The sequence below is a fragment of the Vombatus ursinus genome, unplaced genomic scaffold (genome assembly GCF_900497805.2).
Source record: "Vombatus ursinus unplaced genomic scaffold, bare-nosed wombat genome assembly UNPS02011369.1, whole genome shotgun sequence".
Lineage (NCBI taxonomy): Eukaryota > Metazoa > Chordata > Mammalia > Diprotodontia > Vombatidae > Vombatus > Vombatus ursinus.
The window spans coordinates 6,821,313-6,849,080 of record NW_020951147.1 but is presented as its reverse complement, the minus strand read 5'-3'; the positions used below and the strand labels follow the sequence as shown (position 1 = coordinate 6,849,080).

The window sequence follows — 27,768 nt, the reverse complement described above, 5'->3', positions numbered from 1 at the left end:
GAACCCCTTGTTTGAATGTTTCTGGCCTTTCCCCCATCACCCCAGTGGTTCTGCGTTGTTGCCCTGGGCTTCCTCCAAGCAGGGGTCTTCTCCCTCTGATCCATGACCAGCTATCCTTTTTCACAAATGCCTTCTTCGAGAGCAGGGGGTTGGCAATCCACCCTGAGCTTTGAGAGGTGGGGTCTGAGAGCCCCTGAAGTTGTCCTGAAGTCTTTTCAGGCATCCTTCTGCAGACCCCTGCCCTCTCCCCTGCAGTGGGCCTGAGCCTGCAGATCTGGGCTTTCCAGTCGGGAGTTGGGGGAGGATGGGTGGTGTCCTTTGGGATGGTGTAGCCTTCTTTTAGGACGCTGGCCCTCAGCTGCCTGCCCGAGATCATCTAGGGGGAGAGGGTAACCTGGGCACCAGTGTTGGTCTCATGGCCATGCTCCAGATGCTGAGCAAGGATGTGCCGAGCAGAGGGCAGCCTTGTGGGTTTCCCTGGTAACTGCCACCCTGCCCACTGTAACCTGTCAGGAGTAGGGACCGGCTGCTTCCCATTGGCAAGGGGGAGTCGTGTTGCTTGGGGCATCTGGCGTTGAGCTCGGGGTGGACGGCAGCTTTGGCCTTCAGAACTCCTGCGTCAAACTGCTGAGGATGGAACCTGGCAGCTGGAGGTCAGCGGGGCAGTTCCTCTGTCCTGCAGGGGTGCCCTGGGCCCGGTGCTGGTGGCAGCAGGTGTGTGGGTGGGGGCAGAAGGGAGAATCAGGGGGGCCAGTGACCAGGCATTTTCAGGCTTTGGAAGCTGACTTAGACTCAAATCACAGGGTCGTGCCCCCACCTCAGCTTTCCCAGGGTGAGTGAGGGATGATGGGCTCCTCGCCGATTCCTCACGGGAACAAATGAAGACATGTTGCCCCTGACTTTGTGACAGTCCTGGCAAAGCCTGCAGGCTGCCCCTGGCACGTGGCTCTTTGAGTGAGGATCGGGGTTATTTTGCCCCTTATGGGCCGCTGGCTGAGCCTGCTCTGACATCAGAGCTGCCCTGGCTCACTTGGTCCATGGCCGTTGGCCTGTGGATCATCGCGAGCGCTTCCAAAGGTTTGAGCTTGCCCTCCTGCAAGTGAGCCGGCTGCCTGCTCAGCAGACCCCGACTGGCAAAGGCTCCAGGGCCTGCCGGTGGCATTCAAGGCTCCCCGCCTCATTTCAGAGGGAAGGGGAGCTGTGGTCCCCCTCCTGGGGGACCCCACATGGATCGCGGGTCTGGCCTGGGGAAGAGTCAGGGCATGTTCCCACCACGCCCTCCCCCAGCCCCACTCCCTGGAGGCCTGGAGGAAGTCCAGAGGACACAGGCCAGTCCGTCCCCTGATCTGTCACCCGTCAGAGCAGAAAGGAAGGGCCCCTGATGGACACCCTGCCAAATAAGGCCTTCTCTGGTCCCAGCATTCTGGAGATCTTGTAGCCAGGGCTGAAAGGCCCTCGGAGATGCCCAGAAGGGCCTGGGGGGGCTTCATGGTCACTTTCTGCTGAGGATGGCACTGTGTGAGGGCGGTGCCAGCCCTGGCTGTCCAGAGCACAGGGTGGGCCGCCCATGCCTCTGGCCTGGCACTGCTGCCAGACCGGGCTCTGGCCTGGAGGTCGTCCGTTATCTGTAGACTGAAAAATGGCCAAGCAGAGCACAGGGCGCCTGTAAGAATGCACTCTGGTAGAGTGACCCAGAAATGGGGGGAGGAGCAGGCTGTGCGTGAGGGCCCGGCGGGTCAGTGCCAGAGATGGCCTTGCTGCTCTGCCTGGGCACCAGAGACCCAGGGATGCTCAGTGCATGTGCCCAGGGGGAGGCAGGGGGAAGCCGGGTCTCAGGCCCCTGGCTCACTTCAAAGGAGGGTCTCTGCCAGATTTACAATCCAGGTCACCACCTCTCCAGCCCTTCGAGTGTGACCCAGGCATCTTCTGCCCTCTGCCACAGCCAGGTCAAAGCAGGGATCTTCACCTGGACCTGACGTTTCCACCAACTTGGGGGTTTCGCTCCCATCAGTAGAAATTCCTGAAGTGTCCAAGTTCCTAACTGAGGTAGCCATGAGACTTTGATTCACAGACATGTCACCAGCACTACGTCTGAAATGCTAAGGGGGAAGAGGAGATTCCGTCTAACCAGGCTGGGGTGGGGGGTGGGGGTGGCGCGCTTCTGGTGTGGAAAGGACACTCCTCTCAAAGTCAGTCCCAGCTCCAACATTTCTACGTTTGAGATGACCCAGGATATCAGTTTCCCATCTGTAAAATGGAAGGTAGATTATGGCCAAGGTCCTTTTAAGCTGGAATTTGGGAGAAACATCTTGGGTGGTGGGAGTGGGGAGAGGAATCAGGAGGGCTGAAGGCTTGTCTGGTGGGATGTCTAGTTCTGTGTTTGTCTTTGGTCCCGGGGCTAGGAGCTGTGACGGAGGTTGCCTCTGGGCTCCTGAATTCTCCACTTGGATTTTAGGGTCCAGAGTCTCATGTTTGAACATGCTACAACGTGAACTTGGCAAGAGGTCTCCAGTGGGACCCTCAGGGTTCTGGGCTTGTGCTGCTAAACGTTCTGGGCAATGACTTGGATGAAAGCACAGGTGGGATGTTTATAAGATTTGTAGATGGCACAAAGTTGAGTGGGACACCTAATACTCTCGATGACGGAGTTCCCAAAAGATACTTATGGGGCAGAGCCTTGGAAATAGGATGAATAAATGTCAAGACTTACCCTTGGGGTCCAACAATCAACAGCCTGCATCCGATCTGGTGAAGGCATTGTCCAGTGAGACAGCCACTGGTCTGCAGGTCCGAAGACTCCTTGTGCAAGCCCAATAGAAGCGGGCAGTGGGAAGCAGCAGCTGGAACCTTGTGGCTGACTTGAGGGCTCCAGTTTCCAGAGAGGAGGAGGCCTTAAGTCACTGCATGCCCTGCTCTGACCAACCAACATCCAGAGGAGGAGTATGGGCAGTCCTGGGAGCTACAGCTTAAGAAGGTGATCGAGGAGCTGGAGAAAGGGGGGAGCAGGAATGGGGAGGGGGCTCAAGGCCGTGTCCCCTGAGCGTTCGGAGCCTGGAGAGAAGACTTGGGCAACACGGGCCTCCGTTCAAGTCTTTGAAGAGTGATCAGGGACCAGTATCAGGGTGGGACCCAGCGGGCGGAAGCAGGGCACATGGGGCACATTGCTGAGAGGTCACTTTAGACCTGATATTAGGAAAAAAACCTTCCTGATCATGAGAGCTGTCCAGAGCCGTACAGGCTGCCTTGGAGGTGGGCTGGAGTGGGGTACAGGAGGGAGTGAGTTCCCTGTCATTGGAAATCAGATGACTCATCAGAGGCTATATTATAATGGGGATGCCCTTCGGTTACAAGCCGGGTGTCCCTTCTGAGAGTCTAATCTTGAGGGTTTCAGCTTTTATTAGGAGAGCATGCTGAAATCCTTCCCTGGAGTGTTTACTGGAGAAAGAGTGGAATTTAGAGTCAGAGGACGGGGTTCAAATCCTGACTGTGACCTTGGGCCAGTCATTTAACTTCTGGGTGTCTCATTTTGCTCGTCTGTAAAACGAGGCGGAGACAAGCTCTGAAGTTCCTCCCAGGTCTCAATTTTTGGTCCTAGGGTGCTGTGATAATGATGTGGCTATTGAGGGAGGGTCAAGGTGACTGGAGGAGAGAGAGGGGGGCAGCTGGCGAGGCCCGCTGGGGTCGCTGCCGGGGCATCTTTTTACTAAGTTCATCTCGACTGAGATTTAAGCACCTCCTGTGTGTGACGCATCTTGTGCTGAGCGGGGATGTCCACTGGACCTGGAGTCAGGCTGGCTTGGGTTTGAATTCTGCCTCAGACACTTCTTGCCCTTGAGGCTGGGCTTAAGTGACTTCAGTCACTTCCCTTCTCTCTGAGGAAGATGGACTAGCTGGGGATGCCTTCTCTGGGCCTCAGTTTCCCCATGTGCATGATGAATGGGTGGGGTAACGCTGTGACCAAGCCCTTTCTGGGCTTCAGTGTTCCTACAGGCACAAAGGAGTCTGACCAGTTGTGTGACCTCTTTCTCAGGTCCTCAGTTTCCCCATGTGTACAGTGGAGGAGGGGACTGGGTCAGCTGTACAAGTCCCCCTCTGCCTCAGTGGTCCCATCTATACAATGACGGGGCTCCACCCCTCTCTGGGCCTCAGTGTCCTCATCTGTATGGCCAGGGGGCTGGGCTGGATGACCTCCGAGGCCCTTCCCAGCGGCAGATTCCAGGGCCCTGGGCGCCGAGTCTCATCCCTAGCTTCCCGCTGGCTAGGCGGCCCAAAAGGGAGGGCGGGGGCGGGGGCGGGGATTCCGGTTGCTATGGGCGTTGCTATGGAGCGGGAGTCCGAGGAGGCGGGCGGCTGTTCACTTCCGGGAGGAGAGGCGCCAATAACCCGGAAGTGGTCGTGGGTGCGGCGCTGTTTAAAGATGGCGGCGGAGGAACCTCAGCAGCAGAAGCCGGAGCCGCTGGGAAGCGACTCCGAAGGTAGCGGCCGCGGGGGCGGGGGTGGGGGCCGGGAGCACCTGGGGAGGGCGGGCGATGCGCGGCCCGGCCCTTACGGAGGGGGCCGGGGCCGGGGGCCGTAGAGCTGAGGCGAGGCGCGCGGGCTCCATCGCTTCCCCGCCACATACCGGGGGAAGCAGCCGCCGCCTGAGACCCCCTGGCCGCGCGGGCGGGGGCGGAGGGGGAGGGGCAGAGGCGGCCGCGGGAGCGGCGCGCGAGCACGCGAGCGCGGGAAGGAGCGAGCGCGCCTGCGCACGGCATGGCCGGGGGGGGGGGGGGGGCGCCCGCCCAGTGCCAGACCGAGGCTGCCGCGGCCGCCCCTCGCGCGCGCCTTCCCCTCAGGGCGGGGTTGTGGGGCCAGGGGGCGGGGACTCTGCCTCCTTCGGCCCCGCCCCTGGGCCCCTCCCTCTCACACCTGGGCCCCTCCCCCGCGCCCCCAGGGCTGACGCTCCTGTCCCCTGATTTCCTCTGGCCTCGTGCCCCCAGACTCCCTAATTACCCACCTCTAGTCCCAGGGCCTTTGGCTCCCTCCCCCCACGCCCCCAAAGCCCTCGATTTCGTCTGGCCCCCTCCGCCAGCCCCTTAAACATCTCCCCCAAATCGATTTCATCTGGTTTCCTCTCCCCCCACCCCATGAGTTCACGCCGCCTTCTCCATGTGCGTGCCAGCCTCCGACCTCGGCCTGCCTGTGGTCCTCTCCCCCTGCCCCGCCCCTGCATCTTTCATCCCTCCAGGTTGGCATGGCCCAGCCGCAGCCTCTCTGGGGCATCTTCTCCCCCAGATGCTTCCTGGCCTTCGCCTCCCTCCGGCCTTCTGCTAGGTTTCCCCCCACTAGCCCCGGGCCTGGCTGGCTGTCTGGGGGGGGGTGGGGTGGGCCAGGTGGACCCTGTGTCCTCCAGCTGAGCTGGTACCTCGCTGCCGCCCCAGCCCCATCCCTCAGAGACCCGGCTTCGGGAGGAAGTCATGTTACTTCCCGGGAGGGGAAGCTGTGTGGGGCGAGGGTTGCGGCGAGTGGCCAAAGGAAGCCGGCTGCGGCGGGTGGCCCGGGAGGAAGGCCTGGTTGGTGGGAAATGCTCAGGCCAGCTAGGGCCACTCCCTGAGGGTCAGGCCGGAAGGCTGCCCAGGGCCCCTTTGGGGGGCACGCACCCCACTCACGTGCTCTGGAAAGTTCCCATTATATCATAACCTTGAGCCGTTCTTGTAACCGTCGCTGGCCAGTGCTGGAGAAGGAGTGACCGGAGAGGACTTGGCAGGTATAAGGAGGGGAGATGACAACAAGTCAGATCCAGGAGATCTGGGCCTCGACCCTCCATGATCAGGGCCCCAGACCAGCATCTTTTAGGCCTAACCCAAGGTGTCTGTGCAGAGAAGGTGGCTGACTGCATGGGCCTTTCATCTGCTTTCTGCTTTTTCCTTTTTCCAGGAGTTAACTGTTTGGCCTACGATGAAGCCATTATGGCCCAGCAGGACCGAATTCAGCAAGAGGTGAGGGGAGTGAGGCAGGGGAGAGGGCTGTGTTGGGGGGACAAAGACCTGGCTCTGCCTGAGGGGCCCCATGTGCCTGGTTGGGCCTGGTCTCCACTGGGGGGGAATCATCCATCGGTTCCACCGAATGGGGCCTTAACAAGGGAGCTGCTTGTCTACAGTTGTCAGCCTGGGAGTTTGGAGGGTCTGGAGTCCTTTGGGCGAATCACTTAGCCACAGTTGTTCCCCCCAGCATTTCTTTGAGAGCTGACCAGCTGCTGATCTGTATTGGTCTAGGGAGACTCCCAGGCCTGGACCAAACACCCAAATGAAAGGATGACTAAAGAAGACGTCTATGAGCCTGAGGCCCCGCCTTTCATTCTTTGGGGCCTGGCTCGGCGGGCTGTGGATCACTTGTCCAGGCCTTGGTTTGGGGAGCAGCTCCTCTGGCCCAGCCTTCTGAGACTGATTCAGGGGTACAGGAGAACCAGGGTTTTTCTGAAAGACAGACTGAGGTCCCGCGCGGAGCCCTGTGCTCCTACTTCGGGATTGAGGTAGACACAGACATTTTCCTGGACCTGTAAAGTTGCTGCTCCTGTCCCCTCCTTCCTTCCCCCTTGCAGATTGCTGTTCAGAATCCACTGGTCTCCGAGCGCCTGGAGCTCTCTGTGCTGTACAAGGAGTACGCGGAAGACGACAACATCTATCAACAGAAGATCAAGGTTGGGGCTCCCAGATCCCCCTTCTTCCTGTAGATGGACGAGGGACCCTTCTGATTCTACCCGAGAACCGGGGCTTCTGAAAATGGATGGGGAAAGGCCCTTTGCGCAGTGTTTAGTGTTGGGGTCTATAGGTCCTTGATTGGAATTTCAGAAGAATTGCTTATTGAATCACTTTCCAGACCAGAAACTGGCTTCTGCTCTTGCCTGGCGTGTGCGGCCAACCCCCTGGGGACTTGGTCCACCTCGTGCGTGGTGTGGCCACCGACGAGAGGATCTGAGCACATCAGTGGGGGCAGCCACGGCCTTTCTTCTCAGAAGGCCGCTGTGGTTAGGGGGCCCCACGTTTGAGGCCTGTTAGTGAGGGCGGTTTCTGATTCCCCTCTCTCCACTGCCGTGCCTTGCTGAGAGAACATCCCACTTCTGCAGGGCTCTGAGCATTGATTTACAGGGAGCCCTCACTTCCTTGCATGCTTCTTCATCTAGCCCACCTCAAAGCTGTCCACGGGGCCATCCCCGTGCATAGACGGGAAAGCCGCCCAGCTTCACCTCCGCCTTCAGTGGCTCCTCCATTTTCTCCACAGGACCTCCACAAAAAATACTCCTTCATCCGAAAGACCAGGCCCGATGGCAACTGCTTCTACCGAGCCTTCGGGTTCTCCCACCTGGAGGCCCTTCTGGAGGACAGCAAGGAGCTGCAGAGGTATTCCCTGAGGGTGTCTGTGGGGTCCTGTCCTGAAGCCCCTTCCAGGCCAAGCCTGCGGCAGTGAGCTTGGCCGTCACGGCCCATTTTGGAGTCTTACAGAGCGCTTTCCTGACCACGGCGTTGGGGAACTCGGCAGCATGAACATTAGCCTCCTCATTTTGCAGATAAAGAAACTGAGGCTCAAATTACGACTGGTCTAGGGCACTAGTCAGAAATGTCAAACTTAGGGGTCCCACCTAAGGTCTCTTCTGACCCCGATCCCTGTAGTCTTTGCACTAGCCTCTGGCCACTTTAATGAGCCCTCAGCCCCGCCGGGCAGTCCGTGCTCGTCTCTTCTCTGCCCTTTGTTGGTGCGAAACGGCCCCAGATACTCTTACCTGGCATCCGCCTGCCTCTCTCCCCTTCTTCCCTAGTGACTTTTGCCTCCTTTCCACAGGTTCAAAGCCATCTCTGCCAAGAGCAAAGAGGACCTGGTGTCTCAGGGCTTCACCGAGTTCACAATTGAGGATTTCCACAACACGGTGAGCCGGCCTCTCGCCCCCAGCTCGGGTGGGGAGGCCTTGGGGTCGGCCGGGGTGACTGACCAGCCGCCCTCTTGCCTCCCTCCGGGCAGTTCATGGACCTGATCGAGCAGGTGGAGAAGCAGACCTCAGTGGCCGAACTGCTGACCTCCTTCAATGACCAGAGCACTTCCGACTACCTGGTGGTCTACCTGCGGCTGCTCACCTCAGGCTACCTGCAGCGCGAGAGCAAGTTCTTTGAACACTTCATCGAGGGGGGACGGACCGTCAAGGAGTTTTGTCAGCAGGTGCCCGCCGGACCCTTCCCCCCCCCAGCCTTCTCCTCCGTGGCACCTCTCCCCGGCACCCCCCTCAGCTTCCAGCTTGCTCCTCGTCACACTGACCTTTAGCTTGCCATTTTTTTTACCTTATTTTGGTCCTCCTATCTTCTGGATGTGGGTACTTCATCCGCTGGTGCAATCACTGCTCACCTACTCATGAGTCATTGCACCCAAACAGCTCATTTTCTGCTCCCTAACCCGGCAACCTCTTAGCCAGGCTGGTCCAGGGTCGTCTGGCCAGGACACCTCCGGGCCAGCGGACACATGAGCACGGGCCCACGAGCAGCTCTGACCCCCCTCCCCCACGTCCTCAGCCTTGGTTTCCCACAAAGTGAGCGTGTGCCCGGGCAGGAGTGGAGGGGCGATGAGTGGCGTGACTGCGTCTGGTTCTGCCCCGTCACCTTTCTGCCCTCTTGCCCCTCCAGGAGGTGGAGCCCATGTGCAAGGAGAGTGACCACATCCACATCATCGCGCTGGCGCAGGCCCTCAACGTCTCCATCCAGGTGGAATACATGGACCGCGGTGAGGGCGGCACCACCAACCCCCACGTCTTCCCGGAGGGCTCCGAGCCCAAGGTGTATCTGCTGTACAGACCCGGACACTACGATATCCTGTACAAATAGGTGGGACAGCGCCGGGCCCTGCCCACCGCCGCCCGCCAGTGCTGGGGCCAGTCTTGCCCCTACCCCCTGCTAACAGGCGTTAGACATGTACAGAGGTCTTTTGTGGTTGTAAATGGTAATATTTCACTCCCCTTTCCCCTCCCTGTCACCCGTGACCTTGCGTGTTTTATTAAAGGGGATGCTGGTGGTGAGGCCATGTGTGCGCGCCCGTGTATTGCTGCTGCGTGCGCCCTGGGTCTGGCTGCCCCTGCCTGGGCCCCAGGCCCCGTTCTTCCTCGTGGGGACATTGGTCCAGGGCTAGCCAAGCCTTGGGGGTTGGGGCTCAGTCCTGCCCCCAGGGGCCAAACCCGGGAGGAGATGGCCTGTTAGGGCAGGGGGCTGAGGGGGGCCACCCTGCACATCCTTCCGCTGCCCTCCAGGGGGCTTCTTCCAAGGACCATCACGCTGGGAGAGGATGCCACTGCTTTTGTTTCAGTATCTGGATCTTCTCCCGATGCCGTAGCCCCTCCCCCGGGGTCTGCAGGGTCTCTCGCCCTAACTGTGCTTCCACGTGGTGGTCTGCCTGCCCTGGTGCTGACCCAGTGTGGCCCAGGCTCGACCGCCACCAGACGCTCAGCCCTGCGGATGGAGGGCTGGGCGATGCCTTTGGCCCCGTCCGGACTCCCTGGCTTCTGGCCGGGGAGCCTCTGGGAGGCCCCCCAGCTGCCTCCGCTCTCACTTCTGCCGCTGCTGCTTCTGTCCTGGTGCCTGCCTCGGTCTTGCTCCTTAGAAGGTTTGGCTTGTTCTTAGCTCTGCCCCCAGCAGAGGGCACTGCCGCTCTGTAGCAGCATGGTGCAACCCCTTCCTCTCTGCCCCGGCTGCTGGGGTAGCAGGGCGGGACCCCCTGGGCCCCTCGGACCCTTCAGTGGCTTCTTATGGGCCTGGCCTGGGGGCTTCACCATCATCCCTGGGCAGGCATTGCCCCTCCAGGAGGCTGCCTGGCCATGGAAGGTGGGGAGCCCGCTGCCCTGGGCTCTCCCCAGCTGCCCGTGCCCTTGCCTTCCCTCCCCTCCCCTCCCCCTGCTTTGGCTTGCTGGGCCTCAACCAGTGTTTTTCTGCTCGCTCTCCCGAGTTCTCCATTTCTTCCAGCAAGGGGAAGGGTGGGTGGATCTCCCTCTCCCCCACCCCCACCACTCCATCCGAGCCACAGAAAACCACCCCCTCCCCCAAAGAATTAATGGTTTGTCCGTCTTCTCTTAGACTGTAAGCCCCTCGAGGGCAGGGAGCGTGGCTGTGTGTTCTGTGCAACTGTATCGCGCCTCAATAAATGTGAACTAATTGTTGGCAAACAGGCAGCTGTGCCCCCCCTCTCCTGCCGCCTCCCTGGGTGGGGAGGGCAGGCGGACGGGCGCACGGGGAGGTGGGCGAGCCCTAGTCAGCCCTCCGCCGGTGGCTTCTTTCCCCTTGGTCCTCTCCTACCTGCTGGAGGTGAGAGCACGACGGATGACTCAAGCCTCAGGCCCCCCCCCCCCAGTACATGAATGAGTGGATGAGCTCAGGACACCCCAAGCTTCTGACCCCCCACTTCCATGGCCTTGTGCCTACATTCATCAAGCTTTGGGCGCCAGTACTGAGCAGAACTCTTTATTGAGTAGTATTGTGAGATCCTCATTCCTGTGGGAGGGTCACGGGGAAGGGGGGGTCCGGGGCGAGGGCAGCTTGGGTGGGGTGAACGGTCTCGTCCTCAGAGCTGGGACTGCAGCCCCGTGGGAGGATCTGCAGGGAGAACCCACGTGTCAGTCAAGGTCCCCTCCTGCCTCCCCACCCTGTTCCCCCGCAGCCCCCAGCCCTGGCCTGGGATGGGGGAAGGGGAGCCAGCAGCCCTGTCTGCCTCTGGTGGGGGAAAGGGAGTGGGTTAGCTGGTGCCTGGGAGGACGAGGACGGTTAGTGCCCGCGGACAGCACGCTGGGGCCTTTCTTACCAGTCTTGGGGAGTGGGGAGGGGCAGCGTCAGGCTGGAAGGCAGAGGAGAGTGAGGGCCACGCACAAGGATTAGCCTCCCAGGGTCCTCCCCCCAGTGATGCCCCCTCCCCCAGGTACCTGGGGTGCGCCCTGAGGTTTCGGGACTGGGCGGGCACCCTCGGGGCACCGGGTGATTTGGGGGCAGACTAGAGGATGGGGTGGAGGATGGAGGGAGCACCTACCCACAGGAAAGAAATGAGGCAGCCGCTTGCGGTATATCTCCTCATCCTTTTCCAGAAACACGCAGATAAGCAGTCGATCCACCTAAGGCCAGAGAAGGGTCTGGGTACTCAGGGAGGACACAGCCACCAGCTCTGCCCCAGCCCCATCCCCCCCAAGCCAGTCCCTTCCCCTTCCTGTCAGATGCTAGAGCCAGAACCCCCCCGTTTGCCGGGGACCCGGGGGCGGGGGGGCGGGGGGGGGGGTCCCCAGCTGAGCTCCCTACCTTGTCCTTGTGCTCCTCCAGCCACTCTCGGAGAGTGCTCAGGACGACCTCAGCTGCGGCCTCATTGGGGTAACCTGTGGGAGTCCAGCAGGACCTGGAGTATCAGCGGCTTCCCCCCCCCCCCCCCCCCCCGCCCCCCCCCCCCCCCCCCGCCCCTGGCCTCCCACCCTGCCCGCCTTCCCTCTGGCCACAGCCACACTCACCAAAGACCCCAGTGGAGATGCACGGGAAGGCCTGGAGACAAACATGGCTGTTAGCTGGGGCTTCTGCCCCCACCCCCCACATACACGCAGCCAGGGCCCCGGGCTCCCTTCTCTGGGGTGGCCCGACCCTCACCACTGAGCGAAGGCGGTTCTCCAGCGCCAGCTGCAGGCTGTTCACGTAGCAGTTGCGCAGCTCCTGGGCCTGGCTGGGGCTGGGGTCTCCCTGAGCGATGGGCCCCACGGTATGGATGACGTCTGTGGGAAGTGAGAGCCAGGGCTGCCCTCAGGGTGGCGCCTCACTGTGGCACCCCTGCCCTAGCCTGGTGCCCACGTGCCCCTCCTTGCCCAGAGAGCGGCTCTGGACACGACTCCAGGGGGGGAGTCCTTGGACCACCGGCACCCGTGGGGTGGTTCCCATACTCGAGTGCTGCCCGGATGAGCTTGACTCAGTCACTTCCTAGCTCTGGATCTCTGTGTCCTCAAAGCCTCGTCCCTGTTAGGCGCCTCCCTCCCCCTCCCCAAGGGGAGCCCAGAAGACTGACACCAGCTGGCCTGGCACAATTAAGGTGGGGAATGAAACACCCAGCCCACCCGCTGGCTGATGGGAGGCATGCACGCCTTCCATCCACAGGGGCACAGACCACAGGAGGCAGTGTGGAGGGACGTGGGCACAGCGCCTAATCCAGACAGATTCTCTGTCTTTCCGTCACCTCTGCCCCGGAAAGTCCAGGAGCCTTGCCCATCTCCCCCAAGGCTCAGGGCACGAGGCCCTGACGGCCGGGAGGCTGGGGTCAGAGCCCAGCCAGGGGCCTGGGGCCTGCCGGGGGCATCTCTGACATCCAGCCAGGCCGGCAGGCTCAGGGTACAGTCACCCGTGGGGAGGGGGCAGTGGGCCCCGAGTGGCCGTGACCCCGAGACCCAAGCCTGGATGTGATGCCACGAGCCGCTGTGGGGCACGTGCCATGCTCAGATGGTCTTTTTGGTTGTAATTGCTACTCTCGCCATGGGGACGGGCAGAGCAGGTGGCTGGCAGTTGGCCCAGGAGGTTAGGGCAATGCAGGGTGGTGAGGAGGGAAGGAAGGGGTGAGGACCCAGCACACGGGGGCAGGCTGGGGAGGGTGCCCCGAAGGGACAGAGGGCCGGGCCAGGGCGGTGCCGCTCCAGAGGCCTTGTCGGGCCTGGAGCGCAGAGGAGGCGCACTTCCCTCCCCTTCCCCTCTCAGACTGCAGGGGCAGGCATACGCACACTTGGCTGGCAGGCGGTAGCCCCCGGTGATCTTGGCTTTGCCCGTCTCGCAGCTGTGTAGACTACGGCACTCCTCGGTCAGCAGGTGCCCCGCGGCTCGGTGGATACAGCCATCCACTGCGGGGGGGAAACACAGCAGGGCCCCCTGAGCTCTGGCCCTTCCCCCCTACCTGGTCTGGAAAACACTGTGTCACCACATCACTGAGTGTGGGGAGGGAGCCGCCCCTTATGGTCCTGGGGAACCCGGGGGTTCTAGGCTCCACTTCTGCCGCTGATTGGGTAAGTCACAGCCTGTCTGTAGAGGGGTGTGCACTACATGGTGTTTAAAAGGCCCCTCCCTGCTCTGATCATCAACGTTACATGGTTCTCAGGTGCCCCCACCCAGCCATGACCTTCCACGTTCTAGGTTCGAAGGTCCCCCAGCTCAATACTTTATGTTCCAAGGTTTTCTCCCCATCTCGCCCAGCTCGGCCATGCTATCTCTGAGTTAGAGGCTCTGCCCCAAGCCCGGTGGGTCCTCAGGAGGGGATGGGAGGAGCCCCGATTCGGCCTCGCGGGATGGCGGCGTGTGGGCCAAGGGCCGGTCCCCAGCAGACACGCACCAGGCCAGCCGAGGCAGCCTCCCTCCCTCTCCCTCCTGGGACCCCCACGCCCGGTCTCGTGCCTCCCCCTCCCCTGCCCCTTTCTCATCTGTCTGGAAATGAAAGACCTTTGGCAGCCTTCCCAGGGCCAGAGGGAGGAAAGCAGGAAGGGGGGTGGGGAAGAGTCTCAAAGCATCTCTGGCTGGGGGTGGGGGTGGGGGGCTCTGTGTGTGGAATGGACATCCCCTGCCCCCACCCCGGCCAGGTCTCCTCCTCACAGCCCTGGCTCGGGCCCACGCTGGGCGGTAAAAGTCACCGTCCCGTCCGGGGTCGAGGGACCTTCGAGGCCTCCGTGAGCCCCAATGTCTTGCCCTAGCAAAGGATGGCCTGGCAGAGGGCTCCCAAGAGCATGAAACCCACCCCCTTTCTGAGGCCTGGAGAAGGGAGGAGACTCCTTCAAGGTCACAGGAGGAGAAGATGCAGGAGGCAGGGCCAGAGCTCCCCCCCTAATGAGGGACAGCATTGACACTTATTAAGAATATAATAACGGCCGAATGGTCACCTTCAGCTAATTCCAAGGCTCCTGCCCTCCTTTTACAGAGAAGGAAACTGAGGCTCAGAGATAGAGGACCTCCTTCCCAGGATCTCACAACCAGTCGAGGCCTCTCTGGCCTAGGCCAGACTGCCCTCCAGCTGAGTACAGTGGAACAAGAGTGAGGACCTGGGTTCGGGTCCCAGTTCTGGCTTCAACGTGGCCTGTCTGAGCTCGGGCAAGCCATTCACCTCAGTCAGTCCAGCCTCTTCATTTTACAGATTGGGAAACTGAGGCCTAGAAAGGTCTGGAAAGTCACTTGCCAGTGACAGGGTTCCCGGGCTGGGACCCAGATCCTCCAGCTCCCAAGCTGGTGAGCCCCCAGCCCCAAATTCTCCCCCGTCCCACAGGAACAACACGGAAGGGCCCACTGGCCACAAGGTATGCCTCCTTCTGCACCCGTACTCCACCACCTCTGCCAACAGCGGAGAGGCATCTCCTCATCAGTCCTTCCTCGGCTTCCTCTAAAGAGAAGGGGCTGGGGTGGGATGGCTGGGTGACCTTCAGGATGCCCTGCAGTCCGTGGCGACCTTGACCTTGGCCCTGAGTGCCGGGCGGAAGAGGCTGCCCGCTCCGTATGGATCCGCCTCTCTATTGTCTATCCGCTAATCCAAGAGACGATATTTCAGCCACAGGCACGGCTTCTCTTCCCGGCCTCTCACCCTGCCCCCTCCTTCCAGGCCTATTCCTGGAATCTTTGCAAGTATGTGTGGGGAGGGGGCGGGTCCAAGGGGCCACGGGGTTCCCGCCCCCATTTTACAGCTGAGCAAGCAGCAGGGGCAGGATTGGAACCCAGGTCGTCTGACGCCAGGGTGCGAGGCACTGCCTTCGGGGAGCTTACAATCCAAGGCCAGACAAGAGACCACGGGGAGAGGGAGGTCCGACATCTCCAATGGTTTGCAAAGCTCACTGTCTCACCACAACCCCGGGAGGGAAGTTCTTCTACCCCTATTTTACAGATGAGGAAACTGAGTCTGAGAGCACCAAAAGGATTTGTGGGAGGGGACCCTGATGAGGCAGCAGAAGACTCGGGATTTGTAAAGTGCATAGCATACAGTAAGCGCTTCATAAATGCTTGTGCACTCAAACCCTGAGGCAAGATTTGAACTCAGGTCTTCTGGACTCTGGGTCCACCGAACTATGCAACATTTCAGTAAGATGTGGCTTTCACACCGCCCAGGAGCGAATGAATGTAGCACAATGACTGACCACTAGGTGGCGCAGCGGATAAAGCCCTGAACCTGGAGACAGGGAGACCCCAGTGCGAGTTCTCATTCCTACGCTCACACAAGCTGTGCGACCCTGGACAAGTGGCGGAACCTCTGCCTCAGCTTCTCCATCTGTAAAATGGGGATAATAACAGCATCTACCCGCAGGGTGGTTGTGAGGATTAAATGAGATGCGACGCTCTTTGCGAACCTTCCATCACTGCACAGACGCTAGTTATTACTACTCTTACAGACATTTGTCTGTCGATCGATCTACTGACTGGCTGATGACCGTCATAGAGAAGAAAGGGGTGTGAGATCGCAGGATCTAGGTGCTAGAGGAAAACAGTAGATCCCCTCTCTCCCCAGAGAGAGAAACTGAGGCAGCCAGGAAGGGGGCTCAGGGAGGGGAGGCTTGGGGTATCCCAGCTGACCGGGGGCTAGTCGCCCACTCCTGGCCAAGGGAAGGCTGGGAGAGGGCCACGCGTGCAGTGGGAGCCCACGTTATGAATCACAGGCAGCTGGCTCCCCTCCCGGCTGGTGCTGGGGGCTTCCACGGTCCGCGTCTTGGGCCCCTCAGAACCTGGGCTGTCAGAGCTGGGAGGGGTTGGTCTTACCGGCTGCCTGAGCAAACCCAGAAGCCAGGGCCTGAACCTCTGACCCAGCCTCCCCGGCCTTCCCCACAGCAGGCGTCTCTGCCCCCTGGGCTCTGAGCTGGCCTGCTCCCCCCTCCCCCCACCCCTGCCTGTGACTCTACCTCCCTGGCCTCTGCCCCCTGGAAGCCCAGGAGCTAATTAAGCTGCTGAATGAGGTACAGCCTCGTTAGTTCAGCCTCCTCTAATTGGAGCCAGGCTCCTCTGCTTGTTTATGCAACAGGCAGCCCCAGCCCCAGGAGGATGCGGGGCCCCAGGGGGCAGGGCAGGGCAAGGCTGGGGGACCCCAGGGACCCCGAGCCCTGAAAAACAGCCCTGGCCGCCTCATGCGTATGCCCTGCTGGGGAGCGCTGATGGACCGATGCTGAGCATGGGCAGGGCAGAGCCTTCCCGCAGCTGCCTGGGCACGGGAGGTGAAGGGACGTGCTCAGGGCCTGAACCCAGGGCCTCCTGGCGCTGAGGATGGCTCTCTCCCTAGCCCACCAAACTGCGCAGCAGAAATGCACGCACAGAAAGATACGTTCCCTCTCTGGCCTCCAGAGGGCTCCAGGAGGCTGGTGGCACCAGCGGGCACTGTGCCAGGGCCAGTGCCCGCCGCCCTGCTAGAGGGGCCCGGCCCAGTTGTTCTGCCCCCCCGTCTGCCCTCATCCTCCCTTCCTCCTTTCTTTTCCCCTCCTTCTCTCCCTTTATCCCTTTTCTTCTCTCTCTCCCTCCCTCCCTCCTCTACCCCTCCTCCCCCTCCCTCCTGTTGTTTTCTCTCCTACCCTGGGGGGCCCAATTAAACAGAACTTCATGATTTCATTCGGCAACAGCACTGTAACTTTTCCCAGCCCATACAGACAGTGGCCGGGGTGGGGGCAGGTGCCCAGAGGAGGGGCCGGGCACCCCGACCAGTGGCCCAGGAGCTGGCCGGCAGCCTCTGGACGAACCTGGCCCCCGCCCCCACCCCTCTCCTCGCCCTAGCTCGCGATGCATTTGGGAGCTGAATGTTCAGGGTGCGTCTGGGGGTGGGCATGGCACAGTTGTGCCCAGTAAGGCACAAGCTTGAGGCCGCTTTCCCGGACGAGCCCAACTGTTCTCTGTGACTGTGGGGAGAAGCCTGTCTGGGGGAGCAGTGAGTCTGCAGGACCCTGGGGGGGGGTTTGTCCAGAGTGTCCTTGAAAAACCCCGGCTCCAATGCCAGCTGAGTGACCTTGGACAAGTCACTTCCCTTTCCCGAGCCTCAGTTTGCCCCTATGTAACATGGGGTGATGATGTGGCCTCACCAGATGTGAGGACAAAGAAAGTACGCTGCATTAGTCTGAACCCCACACAAAGGAGGGTGACCGCCATCCTGACGACTGTTTTGGCCCAGTAACAGGAGCAGCAGCCCGCGTCACTGGGAGAGGGGCTTCTCAGAGGAGGTGGCCTCTGGGAGGCTGGGGCCAGGTGGGCCCCGGGGCAGCCTGTAACCATGGAAACAGTCTCTGGAGGGAAGGTGCCGGCCTCTTCTGGCCCCTCCAGGGCTCCAGATCCAGGCCAGGCTATGGGAGGCCTGGGGTTCTGACCTTCGGTGCCCCCCACACTGCGTCCCCGCCTTACTTCACAGCAGGGGTCCCCGGAGGGCTGAGAGCTGAGACAGCACCTGGTTCAACCCACTCCGGGGGCTGGAAAACCGAGGCCCAGCGCACAAGGGGGAGGGGCTGCCTGGGTGCGGGCAGATTACGCGTGTCTGGTGTCTGGGCCTGCTGCACCCCCGGCCAGCCTGGGCCCCCTCCTCCATCTCCTCCTCACCCACGCCGCCCTCCCGGTCCTTTATCTCAGTAACGGGGCTATGCAGCTCTCTCAGCAGGGAGCCCCCTGCAGCCGCGGCCCTGGCACTTCCCCGGGCCGGCGGGGGCTTGGCTCTGTTGCCCTTGGCAGGGTTCCATCCCGCCTGGCGGAAGAGGAGGACAGAGATAATTTGTATTTAACAGACTTAATGTTTCCTGCCGTGGTCAGGAGGAGGGAGAGAGAGGGACAGCCGGGAGATGGGGCTCTTGGGGCTGACCAGGGGTCAGTCTGGCCCCTTGTGTCCTCTACCTCACCCTGCTCTTGCACTGATCGGCGCCTTGGCCCTTAAGCATCTTCTCACCTCTCTGCCCCGCCCCCTTGAGGGGATCCTGGGGCCCGGACTTGGGAGGTAGTGAGTTCCCCATCACTGGTCGTGTACAAGAAGAAGTATATTGCAATCCCCTGTGGACCGGATGACCTCTTGGGCAGCTTGCAGCTGGGAGGTTCTGTGTCTACACTGGGGCCCTGTCTTTCTGGGGCCCTCAGCCTGGTACACCCTGACTACAGGGGGATCGCAGAGAGACCTTCCAGGCACGCAGCCCAGAGAGGAGGGGACTCTGCCCCAGTCCCAGGCTGGGCTGGCGGCCGACCCTCCACATGGGAGGTCCCCCTCCCCCCGCCCGCCCTCTCACGACTGCTCAGGGTCTCCGTGGATGACACCCAGAATCCGCAGATTCCGACACCCCCCACCGTGGTATCAGATGACAAAACTGAGGGTCAGAGAGTGACGGGCCCCGGAGCCTGAGTCCTCTTGACGGCACATCCGTGCCTCTGACCACGTCAGAAGCCCCCACGAGCGGGGCTTTCTGTGTAAGGCTCACACGAGGCAGTGTGAACACGCCTGGTCTTTCCCCACCACTCACCCACGTGAATGCTCGGCTCTGGGCAAAGCGGTCTCACTGGCAACTTCTGCCCCCTCCCTGACCCTCAGTTTCCCCACCAGGACCAGCTTTTCTCTAAGGTCCCCCCTCCCTCTAAACCCTGAGTTGGGGGTGACAAAGCAGACAAAGGTTTTTGTCTGGATTCTCAGAGCCTGGCACACAGTAGGCACTTAATAAGTGCTTGTCAAATTAAACTGAGTAGAATCTGGTCCAAACCATGCTTACGCGAGAATTCTCCCTATAATCCTCTCCCCAAGAAAGGGTCATCTGGCTCCTTGCAGACCTTGAATGACAGGGAACTCACTACCCGCTGGAGCATCCCATTCCACTTTGGGACAGAAGCGTTCCTTGACTTCCAGCCTCCGTGGGCCTCTCTGTGACTCCCCCCATGGCTCCCGGCTCTGTCCCTGGGGCCTGACCCCCCCCTTTCAGGGGTCAGCCCTGCAAATGCTTGAAGACGCCTCTCCTGCTCCCCTTCATTTTTCCTCTCCAGGCTAAATATCCCCAGTTCTTTCATACAGCTTGAGGTCAGGGGTCCTCTACCCTCCCGGGCTTCTCCTCACTTATCAATCAATGTTCTTCCTAAATGTTGTGAACAAGTGTTCCAAATGGTGCCTGACCAGGGCAGAGGCTGAGATGAAGGCATCTCCTGGGCTCGGGTCCCTTAGGAGACCTGGCACCAAAGCGGAAATCAGGTAAAAAAGGAAGGAGAACAGGGGGTCTGGGGGAATCTGCTCAAAAAGTAGCTGCTGTTCTACCCATTTTTTACAGAGGAGGAAACTGAGGCTCAGCATTTCAGTGACTTGCTCAAGGTCACACAGCTAGTGTGAGAGGAAGGATTTGAACCTGGGTCTCTCCCAACTCACGGCCAGGGCTCTTGCCACACTGTTTCTCTAGATGGTGAGTGTCCCTGACAGACGAGAAGAGATGGGGGTCCTGAAGCCCGTTGTAGACGGGAGGGGGTGCTGATACAGGAGTCGGGAGCTCGGGGAGCTCTGGTTCTGACTCAGACATAGAGTTTAGAGCCAGGAGGGACCTTAGAGACCAGAGTCTACCTTCTCCTTTTACAGCTGGGGAAACTGAGGCCTAGAGTGTAAACAGGGCCTTGGGTTCAGTGTCAGAGATAACAAGATGAAAAGAAATACGGTTCCTGCCCTCCGCAAGCAGCTTCTGGCCCACAAGGCCGGAGGTGACGTGGGCCCCGGTCCTAGAAGGAGACTGGAAAGGAACCGTAGGCCCCACCTAACGCAGCCTCTCCATTTTGTAGAAGAGGAGCCTGAGGGTCAGAGAGAATCCAGTGTAGCAGAGTGGAGGGGCCTGAAGTCACAGGGCTGGTCCCCAAAGGTTGTCAGTCATTAGGAAGACAAAGACAAAGACAAACCCTGGGGAGGAAGAGGGGCCCACAGCCGCCTCAGACACCTTAGAGCTGTGTGACCATGAGCCACTCACTTGGCCTCTTCCTTCTCTGGGCCTCAACTGACTCCTCCACAAAATGGGCTGACAACCTCTAGAATAGCTCCCTCAAAGGCTTCCAGGAACGCGGGAACGCGGAGTGTGGTTCCCAAACAGCCAGCCCCACGCCCCAGGTCAGCCTCCCCGGTCCCTGGTGTGGCCGGCCCCCCACCCTGACCCGCTGGGCCCCAGCACCCCTCCTGCAGGGTCTGGGGGCCGGCCAAGGAGGGAGGGGCCAGCCCCGCCTCCCAGAACAAACCGGGGCTCCTCTGGGAACAATTTAGGAACAGCTCTTTAAGGGGCTGTTGGTGGATATTTAGGCCACTGTAATATTCATGAAGGGAAGATTAAATATTGAAATTTATGCAGCAATAAAAAAAACCCTCAGTGGGGTAGCGTTTTTCATGTTAAGCAAACAAGCAAACTGGGGCTAATTAATTATTTAAGGAAATGTCTTGATATTGGCCTGGGTGGGGTTGGGCGGGGCTCCTGCTGGGGGAGGGCGGGGCTCAGGGGGACAGAGGGCAGAAGTCCAGTGCCTGTGTGTGTGTGTGTGTGTGTGTGTGTGCGGGCGCACGTGGGTGTGTAACAGCATGTGAGTGTATGTATGTAATCTGTGTGCATGCAAGCTCTGTGTGTGCATGTGAGTGTGACTGCATGTGAGTGGGTGTGTGTAATCTCTGCATTGCATGTATGTGTAATCCATGCGTGTGCACATATATGTAGCCTGCACGTGTGCATTGTGAAATCTCTGTGTGGATGTGTGTAATCTCTATGTGCATTGTCGAGTATGTGTGTGTAATCTGTATGTGCGTGCGTGACTGCATGTAAACTGTGTGTATGTGTGCACGTGTGGGTAATCTTTGTGTGGCGTGTGCATGTTCACACAATCTGTGTGTGCCTGTGTATGTGCATGTATGTGATCTACGGAGGCGTAATCTCTGTGCATGTGTGCATGTGCGTGCACACATGTTGCATGAGTGTGGCATGTGTGCATGTGCATGCGTGTGATCTGTCCCCTCGCTCCCCTAAGTGTGTCGGCCTCTCCTGGGGACCCTCCCTGGCTTTCCTTTCCCAGCCCCCCTCGGCCCTCCCCACCCAGGACACAGGACTCAGAGGGGGAAGGAGCCTCAGCCCCCTCCAGCCCAGCCCGGCCCTCCGGGGCAAGGGAGCTCACTACCTGCAGCCTCTCTGCAGCCTGCCCTCCCCGCACCTGGCTCAGTCCTCTGAGCCCTCGCCGGCCGGCACCACCCCCTTCAGATATGAGACGACAGAGTTTGTGCCCCCAGAGGGCCGGTCTTCTGCAGCTAGCTAACTGTCCTTGGGTCCTGTACCTGATTCTCATTTAGACTCTGACTGCATTTGACAGATGAGATAACTGAGGCCCAGGCAGGTCAGGTGACCTGCGCAGGATGAGTGACGGAGCCAGAATTCTCCCCAATTTAAAGAGTAAGAAACTGAGGTTTCGAGAGCTCAAAGGAGGAGAGGCCATGCATGTCTCTCTAGCCCCCCAGCCAAGTGACCAGCTCTCCTCCCCCTCCCCAGCCTCTCCTCAGGCCTCCTAAGCATGGACACTACCAATCTGGGGGCCAGGGGTAATACCTTCAATTCACATGGTATCTTAAGGTTTGCGAGCACTTTACAAACACCATCTCGTTTGAAGCTCGCGACAACCTTGTGGGACAGGTACGATAATAATGCCCATTTTACAGATGTAGGCACTGAGGGGTGAAGTGAATGGCCCAGAATCCCACAGCTACACAGCATTTGAACCCAAATCTCCCAAGACTGTACACAATCCATCTGCAAAGAGGAGGCTGGGGTACGAGAACATGTGTCATGTCTAAGGAAGGAATGCGCACCCAGGGACCACGTGATGGTCACGTTTACCTGAACCTTGACATGAACGGATGGCTCCTCCCACACTGACCGCTAGCGGCTAGGCCGTGAGACATAACGAGGGCAGGCAGCTGGCGCTTTGCCCCAGGGTGCTAAATTTCAAGGGTACTAAAAGCACAGGTAATGGCCAGCAGAACAGAAACACAGCTTAATATGTGGTTAGCAGCAATGATTAGTCTAAATAGGAAGCTACCAGATGGCAGGCCTGGGAGAGCCCCTCCTCTGTCCTGCCCTGCCCTGCCCTGGCTAGCCAGACTTTTCTGACCATCTATAGCCAGGCCAGGCTCTGGGCTAGGTGCTGGGGATACAAAGATGAAGTGACCTGTGCCTGCCCTCAGGGAGCTGATCTCAAAGGCCCCTCCCACCCTGACATTCCATGTTCTGAGATCCCTCCCAGCCCTGACATTCCATGTTCTAAGATCCCTCCCAGCTCTGATATTCAGTGTTCTAAGCTCCTTCCCAGCTCTGACATTCCACGCTCTAAGGCTCCTCTCAGCTCTGACATTCCTTGTTCTAAGCTCCTTCCCGTCTCTGATGGTCTGGGTTCTAAAGGCCCACCTAGCTTTGACAACCTATGTTCTTGAGTCCCTTCTGTTCTGAGTTCTCTGTTCTGACGCTGGTGCTGGTCTTGGTTCAGCTCTTCTGTGCTAAGCCCTAAGCTCTGCCCCCAGGGCCTCAGAACCGGGGCTTCACTGCCCAGCACAGACACGCTTCTCCTCCCGTCCTGGGCCTGGAGGTCAGGGGCTCTGCCCACACTCCCAGCAGGAGCCCACAGCCCCTGCATGCCGCTCCCCTTCAGAGCCATGCCAGGCAGTATGCCCGATGCTGCCCGGGGCCAAGCAGGGGGTGGGCAAGCAGGCTTCCCCCGGCTGGGGGTGAAGATGGATAGGCAGGGGCACCAGCTCTGTGATTTGAAATTCATTATTGAGTGAGAGCAGCTCCTTAAATGGGGATTTGAAAACATTAAGGCTTCATTATGGATATGATGGCTGGGCCCCATTCATCATGCAAAAACCACTCCCGTTATTAAAAAGAACCTCGTGGCGGCTGCTGACGGTGCCGCACCAGCCGGGGGCCTCGGGCGGGCCCAGCCCCCCGGAGGGCCTCCCTTGCCAGGGCCAGGTGGAAAGGCTGGGGCCTGGACGGCCCAGGTCAGAAGCACCAGCCTGCGCCCTGCGGCCCATCCTCTCCCCCACCCATCCAGCCCAGACGGAGAGGCCCCGAGGATGGAGCAAGCTCTGAAGGTTACCCCTGGCTTCCCTCAAGGCCCATCCAAAACCGCGCAGCCCCTCGACTCCCAGCCTGCCCTGCCAAGCCTTTCTGCTTGGCCCACCTGCAGCTTGTTCAGAGGCATCTGTCTGCGTGTTGTTGCATGGGGGTTCCCTGAGGGCAGGGACTGCCTTCTGCATCTCGTGGTGTCCCTAGTGCCTGGTGCACAGACGGACGCTTAATAAATGTTTATTGACCAACTGAATGTGTGACCGTAGCGTGCCTCAGTTTCCTCATCTGTAAAATGGAGAGGGCTGGATTCCATGACTTGAGGTCCCTCCGCAGCAGCAAGCCCCCCCCCCGTATTTCCCTAAAGCACTTCACAAGGCACTCACTGATCCCACATTCCCTCCGTTTTCCCCTAGCTAGGAAGACAGTGTGGGTTGTGGTTAACTCTGAAAACGCTCCTGGGCCTCTAGGAGAGAGGGGACACAGACTAGCTCCCGGGAGCACAGACTTTAGAGACGGAAGGAAGCTAAGGCTTCATCTAATCCAGCCTCTTCACTTTGAAGAAGCAGAGACTGAGGGTCAGAGAGGTCCCCATAAGTACCAGAGTGGGATTACAGGGGAGCTTCCAACAAAGTGTTCTGGAAAACAGGAGGGGGTGGAGGAAGGGGTTATTACTGTCCCCAGTTTACAGATGAGGAAACTGAGGCAGGCAGGCATGACGTGCCTCCCCAGGGTCACCCAGCTATTATGTGTCTGAGGCTGGATTTGAACTCAAGTCTCCCAGACTGCAGACCCAGTGCTCTTTCCACGTGGCTGCCTGTGAGTGACTGATTATTATTCTTATTTCACCCGACTCATTCTCCATTAGACTACAAGCTCCCTGAGGGCAGGAGCTGTCATCTTCAATTTTGGGATCCTGGGTAGGGAGTCCAGTGTCAACACAACAGGGACTTTAGAAATGTCTGCTGACCAGAACTGGGCCTGGGTGGGGACGGGGTGAGGGGGGCTGGGTCCCCCTCCCCTGCGCATTCTCCAGCCCTCGGCCAGACTCTGGTATCTTTCAGTGTGATGAGCACAGACCTGGAGGAGAGGGTGGCGTGGGGGGCTGGGAGAGCCGGCTTGGTGACGGCCAGGCTGGAAATCCTGGGCTTGGCGAGGGCCGGGTCTGGAGACAGTGATGGGAGCAGCCCGCAGGCCTGCCCAACCAGGGCGGCTTCCTTACTGGCACTGCCTGGGGGCCCGGGCACCCCAGGAGCCCCCGCTGGCCTAATCTCGACAGCCAGAGCAGAGCCATTTGCTGAGCTGAGGTGGCAGGAATAAGGGATTAGCGGAGCTGGCTGATGGGGCGATAGCGGCTCGGGCATGGGGGCATCGGGGGATCGGAAAATGAAATGAGCAGAAGAATACACACCAGCCCCCAGAGCTAATCCTCACAGGCAGCGGTGCAATGTGGGAGAGAGGAGAAACGGGGAGGGGGTGGGGAGAGACAGAGAGAAGGAGAGAGAGAAAAGAGAGGAGGGGAGAAAGAGAGAGAGAGAGAAAGAGAGAGACAGAGAGACAGAGAGAGGAGAGAGACAGAGACAGAGAGACAGAGACAGACAGAGAGAGGAGGGGAGGGGAGTAAGTGGGGAGAGAAAGGGAGAAAGAATGGGAAGAGGAGTGAAAGAGAAAGAGGAGAGAAAGGAGGGGGAAAGAGAGAAAGGGAGGGAGAGAAGAAACAAAATGAGAGAGAAGGGGAGAGTGGAGGGGGGAGGGAGGGGGCCCAGGGAAGAGCCCACTGAGCTATGAGTGCCATGGGTGACATGGGAGGCTGGGGCAGGCGAGGGAGGCCTAGGGTGAGTGTTGGGTCTTCAGAGAGAGGACGAGGCGGGGCCCACAGGGAAGGCCCGTGGGTGTAAATGCCTGGCACTCTCTCCCTCCTGCTCTCCACATCCTGGCATCCTTCAAGGCCCAGCTAACATCCCATCTTCTGCCAGGGGCCTTTCCCCGCCCCTTTCCTTCAGAAATGACCAATCTCTCTGGCCTCTAGCTTGTTCCTACAGAGCAGCAACCGGGAGCTCCCTGAGGGCAGGGACTGGCTTGGCCTTTCTATGGAACCTCAGCACTTAGCACAGAGCCTGGCACACAGAAGTGCTTGCAAAATAATTATAAATAATACATCAACAGAATAACCTATAATATTAACATATCAACACAAAAATGTGTGATATTCATGTACACGACTGATATAACCCATTGCATTAGTATAATAATAAATTAATTAATACATACTACTAATATAAATAATAGGTCAATAATGCTATTGGTACAATAATATATAATATTAATATAAATGATGTATCAACACATCACATTAATGATTATGTGAAGATATATTAATAATATTGACACATAATATTAATATAATGATATCAATCTATAATATAAATGACATATTAATACATACTCTTGTTATAACACTTACCATCAATATATCAAAACACTATATTAATGTAAATTATTAATATATCACCATATATTGATATAAACAACATATCACTATATATTAACACAAACACCATATGATATTAATATAATAATATATCAAAAAACTTCCATATTGATACAACACGTATTAATATATAGTAATACAATAGTATAATATAAATATAATGATATGGTAACATGACATACAATATAAATGCTATTAATATATAGGATTAATATAAATTACATATTAATATAACACATTACTAAATGCTGATCTTGTGTTGGAGGTGTGATCTGAGCTATGCTTGAAGAAGTCAAGCATTCTGTGGGGAGTCAGTAAGGAGAGGGCCCATTCCAGACCTGGGGGACCACCTGGGCAAACGCTTGGAGATGGGAAACAGAGTCCTGTCTGGAGGGTGGTTGTGGAGCCGGCACAACTGGAACGGAGAGCGCGGGCAAGGGAGTGATCAGAAAGAGGACAGGCGCGGTGGGCGGAGGTGGCCTGGCCACCAGCAGGGGCCAGGGCCCGGGGCAGGAGCTGGGGGGCCACAGAGCCAGCCCGTGGTGGAGCGGAAGGAGGCAGTGAATTAATCTGTCACTAGGCCCGGCAGCGGTGGCAGGCAAAGTCGTGATTTAGGTGAATAATTGAAACGCTCCGATACATTTGTTATCCCGTTAGTGTAAAAGTGGCAGAAGAAGACGAGGGGTAATTGAAAAATAGAGCACAAATCTCTCGGTGAAAGCCCGTTGCTTATCGCCGAGTAAACATTTCAGTCCTAATAAACAAGAAGGACTCTTGTCAGGGGTATGTTGATTTAGTTTCTGATTTAAAGCCCCTGCCTCTCTTTTTTAACAGACAATGGGAGAGCTTTTTAAAAAAAAATTTTATGGGCCCAGTAAAAGGCTTTCACTGTGGCAGTAAAAGTTGGAGTGGGCTTGGCATGGCCCAGCAGCTCTGCAGATCCGGGCTCTGGGCATGCTGGGAAGGCGGCCCCATCACCCTCCAGATGCAGCAGCCCATGTATCGGGGCTTCCTGCGGCCATCGAGTTACAGATGGAAGGAACCCTGAAGACCAACGCACTCATTTATGGGGAGTTGCTGCGGGTAAACTGAGGCCCAGAGAGAACTGACACACCCAAGGTCATACAATGGCAGAGCCGGGAATTTCAAACAGGTAGCCTGACCCTGTTCTTCCCCGATATTTCAGATCTGCTTCAGGGTAGTTGAACCCAATCAGCCCCGGGGGGCTCCCATCAGGTAGATTCCTACAGCCAAGCACATCAGTACCAAGGACAGAGTTTGGCTGGAGTCACTGACTCCTCTGAGGGAATCATTGCACTGCAGCCCTCCCCTTCCTGGTCCAGCCAAACCGCCCTCTTCTCTGTTCCTTAACCGCCGGACCTCACCCCCTCTCCTTTGTAAGAGCCGGGGAGGGAGGCGGTGGGCAACAGGATGGGGAGAGAGAAACGGACGCATGGGGGATGAGAACTGACCCCAGGAGTGGTACTTATTCATAATACCAAGAGCAGAGAACATTTCTAGGGTGCATCCAGGTTTGCAAAGTGGTTTCAAATCTAGGCTCTGTCTTCACTCCTTGGGTACTCCTTCATGCCCCTGAGCCACAGTTTCCACCTCTGTAATCTGAGAGAACCGGACCTATTGACATCCTCGATCTCATCACCTCACAATGATCCTGACCCTGCTACAAGCCTTGTTATCGCCGCTCTACTGTGGAGGAAGAGATGTTAAGTGGCTTCCCACCAAGCAGGTGGGTGGTACTGTGGCTAAAGTGACCCTCACAAAGACCCCAGTTCAAACTCTGCCTGGGAAACTTTCCAGCTGTTTGGTCCTGGACAAATCATTTAACCTCTCAGCCTCAGTTTCCCCCTCAGTAAAATGGAGATAGTAACAGCCCCACCCTTACAGGGTAGTTGTAAGGGTCCAATGAGATCAGACATAAAGTATTTTGCAAAGCTTAAAACGGTATCTAAATGCTGGCTGTTAGTAGTAGTAGTAATAGTGGTAGTAGTAGCAGCAACAGCATAAGAAGAAGTAGTAGTAGTAGTAATCATAGCAATACTAATTACTAACAGTAATAGTAGTAGTAGTAATCATAGCAATAGTAATAGTAGTAGTAGTAATCATAGCAGTAGTAATGGTAGTAGTAGTAATCATAGCAATAGTAATAGTACTAATAGTAGTAGTAGTAATCAGCAGTAGTAGCAGCACAACAGCAGTAGCAGTAGTAATCATAGCAATAGTA

At 58.3% G+C, this 27,768-nt stretch overlaps 2 protein-coding genes across 2 annotated transcripts in view; one reads left to right on the top strand and one right to left on the bottom strand.

Annotated features, from left to right (window-relative positions):
- Window positions 1-4,391: 4,391 nt before the first annotated feature.
- On the top strand, window positions 4,392-10,180 carry OTUB1 (OTU deubiquitinase, ubiquitin aldehyde binding 1). Its single transcript, XM_027856345.1, has 7 exons — window positions 4,392-4,475; window positions 5,917-5,978; window positions 6,581-6,679; window positions 7,261-7,379; window positions 7,819-7,903; window positions 7,996-8,190; window positions 8,649-10,180. The coding sequence occupies exons 1-7, from the start codon at window positions 4,418-4,420 to the stop codon at window positions 8,844-8,846; spliced, it is 816 nt and encodes a 271-aa protein (XP_027712146.1). The 5' UTR covers window positions 4,392-4,417; the 3' UTR covers window positions 8,847-10,180.
- Window positions 10,181-10,453: 273 nt separating this feature from the next.
- MACROD1 (mono-ADP ribosylhydrolase 1) overlaps window positions 10,454-27,768 on the bottom strand; it is a 208,649-nt gene continuing 191,334 nt past the window's right edge. Inside the window, exons 5-11 of the mRNA XM_027855993.1 lie at window positions 12,740-12,856; window positions 11,628-11,749; window positions 11,495-11,525; window positions 11,292-11,365; window positions 11,029-11,110; window positions 10,807-10,839; window positions 10,454-10,601 (exon numbers count right to left, since the gene is read on the bottom strand). Coding sequence (XP_027711794.1) covers window positions 10,835-10,839; window positions 11,029-11,110; window positions 11,292-11,365; window positions 11,495-11,525; window positions 11,628-11,749; window positions 12,740-12,856 — 431 coding nt within the window. The 3' untranslated portion in view covers window positions 10,454-10,601; window positions 10,807-10,834. The remainder of the gene's footprint in view (window positions 10,602-10,806; window positions 10,840-11,028; window positions 11,111-11,291; window positions 11,366-11,494; window positions 11,526-11,627; window positions 11,750-12,739; window positions 12,857-27,768) is intronic.